General features: G+C 42.7%; 1 protein-coding gene across 15 annotated transcripts in view; it reads left to right on the forward strand.

The window, feature by feature from the left end:
• ARHGAP24 (Rho GTPase activating protein 24) overlaps nucleotides 1-9745 on the forward strand; it is a 234974-nt gene extending 225229 nt beyond the window's left edge. For all 15 annotated transcript variants that reach the window (XM_079306517.1, XM_079306506.1, XM_079306515.1 and 12 more), the window contains 5 exons: nucleotides 1835-1967; nucleotides 2716-2789; nucleotides 3197-3318; nucleotides 5799-6828; nucleotides 9014-9745. In XM_079306517.1, coding sequence (XP_079162643.1) covers nucleotides 1835-1967; nucleotides 2716-2789; nucleotides 3197-3318; nucleotides 5799-6828; nucleotides 9014-9257 — 1603 coding nt within the window. In that variant the 3' untranslated portion in view covers nucleotides 9258-9745. The remainder of the gene's footprint in view (nucleotides 1-1834; nucleotides 1968-2715; nucleotides 2790-3196; nucleotides 3319-5798; nucleotides 6829-9013) is intronic.
• Nucleotides 9746-11184: the final 1439 nt, after the last annotated feature.

Consider the following 11184-nt stretch of genomic DNA (forward strand, 5'->3'; position numbering starts at 1 on the left):
TAGCACAGAAAGATTAGAGGCCAAATCTCAGCAAGCATTTAAAATCTCATAAAAGAGTACAATCATACCTAGTTTCATGCTAGTAGTTGCTCACATTTATAATATATGTATCCAAAAAGTGTGTGGAGTAGGTAAACACCCTTTTGAGTTCAAGCTGCTCTACAACAGGGGGTTGCAATCAAGAGACTAGAATTTGAACTTTCTTTAAAAATGTGGGTTTGCATTAGTGTTTTATGGAGTTTCTCTAGAAAATGCTTTTTGGAATTTGGGCTAGGAATTATTTATGTTGGAATTAGAAATGTTTTATGTGCATTCATTTTGAGGAGTTTGATAGTGAACATTTAAACATATAGAGTACTTGATCATCTCTCTTCTTCTGACATACCATACCACATTACTCTGAGGTTATTCCCACCATTTCTGTTAAGATTTAACTTAGTAAAAGCCATTACTGTTTTAACAGATTATTCCAAAATAATGATTAACATACCTCTAGCAAAGCTTAAGTGCATCAAATACCAATGGCACCCTTTGAGGTGCTGTGAGTTTAAAAAATACTCCATGTGTGGAGTCTTCAAAGAAAAAGAAAATACATAATAATGCACATTGTAGGCATGTGTGTGCATTTTCTGTTTCTTATTAATGAAATGAGCAAAATTTAGTGCCCCCTTCTGTGATTTTTCAGAAATCAGAGGGAGAGAACAGCTTGCACTACAATTTTTTATCTGAACTAGGGAAAACATGTAGAACATTCCAGTAAGGATTTGAATAAATACCTGAGTAGCTAAACCCAGGGTTGGAGCCAGACATAATGCTAGAGAGATTTCTTCACGCTGACTTGTGCCTTATATCTAATTTCCACTTACTTATTTTCAGATAAGGACTCCTAAGTTAGCAGAGTGTAACTTTACACACCACAGAAACATTGAAGCAAGTGTGATTGCATTGTCTGAGCTTGTGATTGCAGTCCTGCCTGTGTTACTTTCAGTGTGCCTGATAAACAGCTGAGGCTCCTACTAGCTGTATCCAAAAAACACTTAAATTTCTGCAAATGCAGGTATGGGAAGCACGTGCCATATTAGTTCTTTGATTGTTGGCCCTGTGATGTTACCTGTTCTGCAAGCATGCAGACATTTTCTGTTTGGTGCATCAGCTTATTTGGTACAAGATTTCCCAGAGATTTGTGGTTCTGAGTATAAAGTATATCCAGGTTTTCAGTGTAAGAGTGCAGCCAAAAGGCACAGTAGTCATTTAGTGGAACCCATAGGAAAAAGATGCAGTCAGGGAAAGAGCTGTAATTCCAGTAGGCAGACTTCAGCTAAATACCTGTGGTATGTATGGTTTCCTTTCAAACCTGCTTCCTGAATACTGGTAACAGAGGACGTGGTGATAAAATGGAATTGGGCATGTTTTGGGAGCTGGGGCCATCTCTTGTAGGAGAAAACAATCCCAGTGTGTGAATGCTTGTTTCTAGCTCAGGTAAAAAAGAAAAGTGCCATTTAAGATGAATTTTGCATGTCTGAAGGGAGTTGCTTGTCAACAAGAGGCAGGATCTCTCTCTTCCCTACCTGCCTCTGCAAACAGGGCCTTATGTGTAATTATTTATGGTAATAAATCACTAGAGTTGACAGACATTTGCCTGTGGGTATCCTGAGTTCTTTATAGGACAAAAAAACCCAACAAAAAACAGATTACAGGTAGGGTTTGTAAATGTATATATATTGCTGATGAGTAAAATGTGGTGTGACAGTGGAAAAGTGGCAGGTTTTAGCTTGTCAGTCTCACAATATCATCCTGATTCAATTTAATGACTTGTTGTATTCCACCCCAACAGCAACACAGATGTGCACACTGTGGCTTCACTGCTCAAGCTGTACCTAAGGGAACTCCCAGAACCAGTTGTACCATATGCAAAATACGAAGATTTTCTTTCCTGTGCCAAAATGCTCAGCAAGGAGGAAGAAACGGTGAGTTGGTAGCTCAAGTAGGATGAAATAAAAGGCTGTTCCAGTTTTCAGGAGGAGAGAAGCTGGCAGTTGTCCTAATTTAAATGAGCGTCTATTAATTGAAGCAGGTTTTATATGGAAATTGTTGCCACCTGGGTGGGTCCTTGGGAATTCTTAATATAAGGTGTGTAGCATAACCTTAGCTGTATTTATTGCATGTCACTGAATCCAGTTCAAGTAAATAGGATTGTAGTCAATAGCTTCCATTTTGCATGGAAAAGACATGTATTTTTATGGATTAGACTCTGAACTATAAAAGGAAGGGTCTGATTGGTGCTGTTCAACTCTTGCTGTTAAATCAGGAGCCATTTATTAATCAGAATCTAGTATGGACCAGAACTGGGTAAAATAACCAAGTAGTTTCTTGTAGGAAATGCCAGCTAGGTTAAACCAGAACTCTTTGTGGAACTCTAAGCCTTGTTATCAGCAGGAGGATTGGAGCTGCTGGTCAAACAAAGAAAGCATGAAAGAAGAAGAAAAAACATGATGAGACCAACATATTTATTTTTGTGTTTTTCCAGAGCTAATCCATGTTAATCTAATCCAAAATGGGTTCTACAAGCTGAGCTCTTCCGGATCATAACCTGTACTTAGTGCTGCAGTTTCAGTGGTGTGTCTGTCGTCTCGTAATTGGAATTGCTGGCTTTTTAAAAAATCTCTGATAAAATATTAAAAAACTGCCTACTCATTCTTTTATTTTTCCTTAAAGGGCCTGAAAGAACTGGTGAAGCAAGTGAAGAACCTGCCAGCTGTCAATTACAATCTGCTGAAATACATCTGTAGGTAAGTGCCCTTGCAAGAATATCACAATGGCATTTATAAGTGTGAGCTGACAGACAGACCTGTCTGTGAATGTGCCCTGAAGGAAAAACATTACTCACACTTGGAGGACTGGAGAACTCAAGTGAAGTTACTAAAACTGGAGGTTTACTGCATGACTAATTAGTAATTTGCTCTGTCAAGATTGTGACTTTTCTTTCATAAGCAGGCAAGGAGTGCAAGAAGGTAGAAGTGAGTATGGTCTGTTGTCTTGATGGACCTTTTTTTTTCCATATCTGATTGCAGTTTTTGGCTTTATTTGCATTTGGAATGCAGTACTTAAACATGTTAGGAAACAATCATGATTTGGCTTTTTTTCCCCCTAATTTTCCTCCTTACATGTTCCTTAAGGACCTCTTTCTCCTCCACAGATTCCTTGATGAAGTCCAGTCATATTCAGGTGTAAATAAAATGAGTGTGCAAAACCTGGCTACGGTTTTTGGCCCCAACATCCTGCGCCCCAAAGTGGAAGATCCTCTGACTATCATGGAGGGTGAGCTTTCTGTGCATAACTTGTAAAAGAAGAAATGTCTTTAGGTTTATTACCAGCACATACCAGTCCATGCAGTATATGCTGTACACAGGTACAGAAATTTTCAACCTGAATGAGATTTTGGGTTAAGTTTTGCAAGTTATCATGAAAGGGATTGAAACGTGCAGCATTGCAAACAGACTTTGCATGAGATTGTTCTGCCTTGGCAGCTTCACTGTATGTGGATCTTCTCTCTCAAAACTTCTGCAAGCATGGCATGTTCTTACTCAGCACATGAAGCTGGAGTGCAGTTAATATTTCACCTGTGGCTCTTGAGGACAAGGAAAAGCTCAGGTTCACTCTGCAGTGACCCGTGTAGAACCCCCACAAGGCAGTTGTGCATTACATGCCTTCCTGAACAACAGGAATCATTTACCAGCTGCATGCTCTCACAGCCATGGTCAGCTGTAGCATTTTGCTGGGATGAAAACAAAATATAGATGAGACAGTGTCCTCCTAGACTTCCTTCTAGTCTTAGTCTTTGTGACTTGAACTCTGCATGAAGTACATGATGCCTTTTCTGCCATCAAACATGCTTAATGTGTAGAGTTTACTCAGCTTTCTCAAAAACCAGGGCTGTACACAGACTGTGCATGGAAAATTTTCAAAAATGCAGTTTTCATAGTTTATTTGATGGTGCATGAAATTACTCTTTTCCTGTGAGTATGCTGCTTTTTCTCTTCCAGATACAATTCCCTCTATACTTTATCAATTCACTTATATTTCTGAAGCCTTACTTTTTCACCTCCTCCTTTTTAATTCTTATGACAATGACTGTGTTGTTGTGAACAGAAACATGGCATTTCCAAATAGTGCATGAAATCTGTAAATACTGTCTGAGCAGCTCTCCAGCCTGCTTATCAACAGCCCTACAATTAATATGATGGAACCTGTTGTAGGAAACGGGATGGATACTACATTCTCTGCAGGAAAACACATACACCTTTTTAACTAATGAGAAATAGCTTTGATTAAACAGTTTTATGACCTCTTTTAAGCATAACTATAAGATTTGACTTAAGACAGTGTTGTTTGCAATTGGGCTATTTATTATTTATTACATATTTAAATGTAGAGGGACTTTGAACAAAGACTGCACTTTGGTGCTCATGGCCACCTTTCATCATTTCTGTTTGCCTTTTGGAAGATATAGAGTGCTTTTCTTGCACAATCATTCAAAACAAAACATGGGGATGAGGAGTTGGTTTTGTTTGATTCAGCAGAGGTCTCCTTCAGAATTCCAGCCACAGAGAAATTTTTTCCTGTCAAATGAAGTCATAAAAGTTGCCTGAGGACAAAGCAATGTTTGTAGTAAAGTTCTGCACACAACAGGTAACATTCTCAGAAGGAATTCAGCTAAGTGTGCCAAGGATTAGCTAAGTGACTTTTCCTACTGCCTAGTTCTAAAGTATCATTTTACCTCAGTAAACAAACAAGTGAGAACACCTAGAAAAGATGTTAAGTACCCACACTGAATTGACTTCTGGTACTTGTATTTTAAAAGGACGGGATATAAAATCCAGAGTATTACAAAGGAGTTGATGTGAAATGATTGTGCACAGTGGGAATTTATTGATCAGAAGAGCACAGCATGCCTCTGAAAGCTTTTCTAGCAGTTTAAAAATGAGGTGGTTGTTTTAACTACCTTAACCTTGTTCCTGAAATATTCTTAATAAACCTTAATGAGGGTCTGCTTAGCAAAATAGAGTTGCACATCTTTATCATGCCAAGTCCAGTTCTAAATGCTGGTGTGTAAATTGCAGTGCAGTCAAGTGGTGTGCACACCATGGGGCTGTTTTTTTAGAGGAAAGGTGGCCATCTATTAGAGGAAGCAGCAAGCTGTGGTCCTGCATGACTTCTATAATGTGGCAGAGTTCTCTGGCTGCATATAGTGGAGTGGTTAAATGCATTCACATTAGATTAATTCTGTCTCATTACTGCACTGTTTTGCTTCAGGAGACTAAAATGTGTGTTCCAACAGTGCAAATCCCTTTTCTGCCCATTTACTGTTAAACTACCAAACACGAGTGCTGTGCCAGAATGAGACTTTGGTTTTAAAACGTTTTCCACATTAAGTGGAAAGCCATCATTTAGAATGATGATACCATGTTCTGCTCATTATCTCCTTCTGTGGTCTTCGTGGGAAGCAGTTACTGTCACAGTAACAGCTTCTTTGCAAATGTTCCTGTTGTTTTTAGGGGTCTGGGAGGCCTTGCTGGCTTGGTGTGATGGAAGGAATAGATACTGCTGATGTGGCCCTGTAGCCAAAAGGCATTTCAGCCTTGTTAAACATGCAGGGCGTTACACAGATGAATGCATTGTGTCAATGTTTGTATAAGCTGAATGTTTGCTAAGTATTTGTGGAATCTGGCAGATAAAATATATTTATGCCTTAAATGAAACAGGCCGTTCACAGCCACGTGCTTGGTGTCCCCTTTCAGGTACAGTAGTAGTGCAGCAGCTGATGTCAGTGATGATCAGCAAACACGAAGAGCTGTTTCCCAAGGATGTAGACCCTCAGACGGGACCCGAGGTGTGCAACAACAACAACGAAATTCCAAAGAAAGCCACTGCAGGGCAGCTACAGAACAAAGAGAACAACAACAGCAAGGAGACGGCGGTGAGGCGCTGCTCTTGGGACACACCCGAGTCTCCCCACAGGGCAAGCATGGACTGTGAGTCTCCGCCTGCTCTGCCAGGCAGCAAGACAAACAGCCCCAGGAACAGCATCCAGAAACCAGATGTCACCAGGAGCCCGCCGCTCACGGTGAAAAAAAACCCCGCTTTTAATAAGGGCAGCGGCATCGTCACCAACGGGTCCTTCAGCAGCTCTGCGGAGGGCCCGGAGAAGAGCCAGGCCTTGCCCGGCTGCTCGCTGCAGGCCAGGAGAGCGGCGTCGCTGAAGGGGCCGGCGACCAGGATGGGCACGCAGAGCGTGCAGAACGGCGGTGCCCTCGGCAGCCGCAGCCCCGCCTGGCCGCACAACGGCCTCGTCACCCTCAGGGACAGCAGGCACAGGGAGCCCTCGGCCGAGGCGGGACAGCACAACAGGCTCTCCACCTACGACAACGTGCACCAGCAGTTCTCCATGGTCAACTCTGACGACAAGCAGAGCGTGGACAGCGCCACCTGGTCCACGTCCTCGTGTGAAATATCCCTCCCGGAGCACTCCAACTCCTGTCGCTCATCCACCACCACCTGCCCCGAGCAGGACTTTTATGCGGGTAACTTTGAAGACTCTGTGCTGGACGGGCCCCCGCACGAAGAGCTCTCTAACCCGGGTGACTATGAGAACAAAAGTGACAGGAGGAGTGTGGGGGGCCACAGCAGCCGAGCCACCAGCAGCAGCGACAACAGCGAAACGTTTGTGCCCAGCGGCACCAACAACCACAGTGCTTTGCACAGCCTGGTGTCCAGCTTGAAGCAAGAGATGGCCAAGCAAAAACTAGAATATGAGACGAGGATAAAAAGGTGAGATGGTTCGGCGCTCTACTGACTGCCTTTTGCAGAGTAAATCCAAGTTTTTCCTCTCGTGACTTGCACTGCTGTGTCACTCACCAGGTGTTTGCCAATGGACTTGTCATCTCTCAGTGTTGACATTGCTTCAGTGATACTGTGATCCAGAAAAGTGTTTTTGCAGAGCAGTTGTTTGCCATGGTTGTTACACGCCATCCTCTTGGTGTCACGCCATTCTCTTGGTGTCAAAAGTAAAGCCAGAACCTTGTGAGTGTCTGTGTACAATTTAAATAACAAAATCCATAGGCTCTCACATTGTTTCCATTAGTTCATGCCAGTTCTTGAGAGAAAGGCAGCTGGGTGTCACCTTTCAGTGAAAGCTATGTTGTGGCATATTCCACTCCTAGTTTTTGGGGCTGGGGAGACTGCTGAACTCCTTTGCAGTCCTCATTCCTCTTAAGAAAGTGCAGCATCTGGGAGTTACCTCTGCTCATCGTCCTGTCTGTGTTGTGCTGCTGAGCCTTTCCTTCAAAGCTCAGACCTTTTAAAAGAGGGCAAGGGAGGGATGTATCTTTGTCCAGACAGTGCAAACTCTGCTCATACAGAGCAAGGTTGCTGGGCTGGGTGGTTGTAATGATCAGTGAATAACCTCAAAGTGTGGGTTTAGTGTTAATTAGTGCACTCAGCAGTGCAGAGCTGAATGTGCTCTCTTTGTTATAAAGGTTCTTCAGTCAAGCTGTTCGGGACTTTCTGTTCTCATCTCTGTTATACAGCAGCTCTGTGCACTGGTACCTCTGGCACTGCAAGTCATGGATCACAATGTGAGAGCTGCTGGCAGCAGCAGCTGCCAGTCAAAGTGCAGCACACAGTGTTGCAGTCTTTCACCCACATCACTATTTCCAGCCAATGTGAAGTGTAGTAGAGCACATCATGTGCAGTTTAATATGTGTGCTGACTGTGTTTAGTCCTGCTGACATCATAGGATGGTTTAGGTTGGAATGGATCTTAGATCATCCAATTTCAACCCCCTGCATTGGGCAGGTACACTTCCACCAGACCAGGTTGCTCAGAGGCCCATCCAGCCTGGCTTTGAACACTGCCAGGGATGGGGCATCCACAGCTTCTGTGGGCAAGCTGTGCCACTGCCTCAGCATTATCACAGTGAAGAATTTCTTGCAAACATCTGATCTAAACCTACTCTCTTCCAGTCTGAAGCCGTTCCCTGTTGTCCTGTCACTACAGTTCCTTATCAAGGGCCCCTCTGGCTTCCCTGTAGGCCCCCTTCAGATACTGGAAGGCTGTAATGAGATCTCCATACAACCTTCCCTTCACCAGCTGAACAGCCCTAACTTTCTCAGCCTGTCTTTGTAGGGGAGGTGCTCCAGTCCTCCTACAACTTCATGGTCCTCCTTTGGACTTACTCCAACAGGTCCATATTCTTCTTATGATGGGGGCATCAGAGCTGGACACAATATTCCAGGTGGGGTCTCACCAGAGCAGAGCAGAGGGGAAGAATTCTTTCCCACACCCTGCTGGCCACCCTGTTTTGCACTTCCTGGGCAGTGGGTGCACATTGCCAGCTCATGTTGTGTTTTTCATCTACCATCACTCCCAAATCCTCCTTCTCAGCAGGCTGCTCTTAATCTCTTCTCTGCCCAACCTGTAGGTGTGCCTGGGGTTGCCATCACACAGGTGTAGGACCTCTCTTTACTGGACTTCATGACACCCATATTTACAGATACATGCAGGTCCATATTGGCAAATAGATACAGCAGGCAGGTCAGCTGAAGAAAGGAGATTGCCAGTGGAACAAAGGCATTCAGGGTGCTATTCTGACCTTGTAGGTAACACTAGTGCAGCTAGCAGCAGCTGGGTGTCAACACTTCGGGAAGTAAAGGGAATTGTTAGCCTACTCCTAGAAAATTAGATTAACTGTTTGCTTCAGTGCCTTTTGCTGTTCCAAGGCATTTTCCAAATGAACTACCCAAGAGACAAAGGCATTTTTTTCACAAACTGTCAGAGAGCTTGCCCTGTGAGAACAGTTCATGGATGAAGCCGTGGTTTGTAGATAGGCTCATCAGAAATTGAGTCTAAGCTTTAGAAATGAAGACATGTATGAATTTGTTGGTGGTGTGCATTTCTGCTTGAGTGAGTGAGGAGTGCTGCTCAAGAGCTGTCTGCTTTTATTTCCTTCATGCAGCCTGGAGCAGAGAAATCTCAGCCTGGAGACTGAAATGATGGCCCTGCATGAAGAGCTGGATCAAGAGCGGAAGAAGTTCACAATGGTGGAAATCAAAATGCGCAACGCAGAGCGGGCGAAGGAGGATGCGGAGAAGAGGAATGATATGCTGCAGAAGGAAATGGAGCAGTTTTTCTCTACTTTTGGAGAACTGACAGTGGAGTCTCGCAGACCAGAAAGAGGCAACACCATCTGGATCCAGTGAGCTGTGGAAGAGTAGACTGTGGGACTTGAGGGAAGGGCTTGGGGGTGTTATACTGTATCAGGTGGCTGGTCACCTGTCTGAGGCTAGTACTCAACAAAGTGTTACAAACCCTTGAAGAAAGAAATCATACATACATTAAGCACTCATATCTACAGTGTGTACTTACCAAGTTATACTCTTTGAATGCTTCATGAGACTACTGTCAAGTGTTACAACTGGATATGTGTATATAAATTTAAAAATCACCTTAGAGCAAGAGATGTATCCGAAGAAATATTTTAATGCAAGTCTTGTATTTAAGCTGGTAAATTGAGATGTTGTTGCAATCAAGCTTTATATAAAGGCTTTTCTCCCTTGCACTTAACATAATAAGCTATTTTTGGCATTGTGTTACCATCAGCTTATTTTGTATATCAAATGGTTTTTTTGTTTTTGTTTTGTTACCCCTTTTGCTGGGGAGTGAAGATAAACAGATATGTTAAGGTAAATGTGTGGATGGTTTGCCTTGATCTGCGTCACTTCCAAACAGACATCAGGGTTGAGAAACTGAAGCAAGCCACGGGCAAAATAAAGCAATACTGATTTCACAGAGTTGATGGTCAGGGGACAGAGTTCCAGAGCACCCCTGGACCCTGGGTGCAGGTAAGTCCTTTTTGTGGTGCTGGTGAAGGGACACACAGGGAGGTTTAACTGGGGATTGTGGTAACGTTATTGGTGTGATGAGTATTGAAAAAAATAACAAAAAAAAAATGCACGTGGTAGAAGTTACTGGGGCAGCTGGCAACAAATGGTAATTAAGGAAGAAAACACATCAACATATTCACCACTTGTATTTACAGTGTATATTAGTGAGTATCACACTGTCTGAATGCTTCAAGAGATTACTGTCAAGTGTTACAACTGTGAAAATTCCAGGCTCTCAGCATCTCCAAGGGAGCACCTAGAGGGAACAGCCTGGGGTGTCACAGCATGCAGAGTGCCAGTGGAAAAGAAAGAGCAGGGCCATCCTGTAAAATAATAATCTGTTTGGCATCTTTAAACACAGTAAGTAGAACCTCTATTTTCTACACCATGTTGAGGATGTTTGGTTTTATTATTAGGGAGGGTTGTTGAGATATCTTGGCTTCCCTCTAGTGTCTCTTAAATATATTGCAATTATTTTTTAATTCTAGCTGAAAAAGAATGGAGAAGGCAGCTTCAAAGAACCTTCTTGCTTATAGTATGGATATTAAACAAGTATTAAATTGGGTGTGGGAATTACACTGGGAAGCAAACATGAGGTTTTAAATTTCACAGAAATAGAGAGCATTACATGTGGTGCTTGTGTCTGGTGAGGTTCAAAGTCCTCAGTCAGGGCAGCTGTTTTATTGATTGCTGTGAATATGTCCAGTGCACCTCCAATCTGTGTGTAAATAAGAAAAAAGTCAGGGAGAGATCAAGGCATGAGTTGCATGTTTTACATCAGTTAGCAGCAATCACAACATGTACCCACAATGGTGAGAGAATGAAACAGATTGTTATATTGATTCTTATTTTTTAAATTGAATGAGAGACATTAATGACTGATGCAGTAGGCTTCACACTTTAAGCAGTATCTGACATCTGTTGACATGACATCAAAGTCGTATTTTCTTAAATGGAATTTCTTTTTGAACACTAAATGTACACAGTAGTGAATGCTTCTATCACACCTTGTGTTAGGCAGGATTTGTCTGTTTGTTGGGCTTGACTTTATCTCCATTTAAAGCTTACATTCGTGTTCCAAAAAGTAATTCAGTCAGTTCTCAAAGAATGTTCAAATTCCAGTTACATGACTAAGCACTGACACCTAAATTTCTTGCTTTGTAGTCCAGAACAAGACTTCACCTCACCGTCTTTCAGAAATCATCTGTACAGAGGAGGAACTTGAGCAAGCACAGCAAACTTA

This window comes from Erithacus rubecula (genome assembly GCF_903797595.1).
Source record: "Erithacus rubecula genome assembly, chromosome: 5".
Taxonomy (NCBI): Eukaryota; Metazoa; Chordata; class Aves; order Passeriformes; family Muscicapidae; genus Erithacus; species Erithacus rubecula.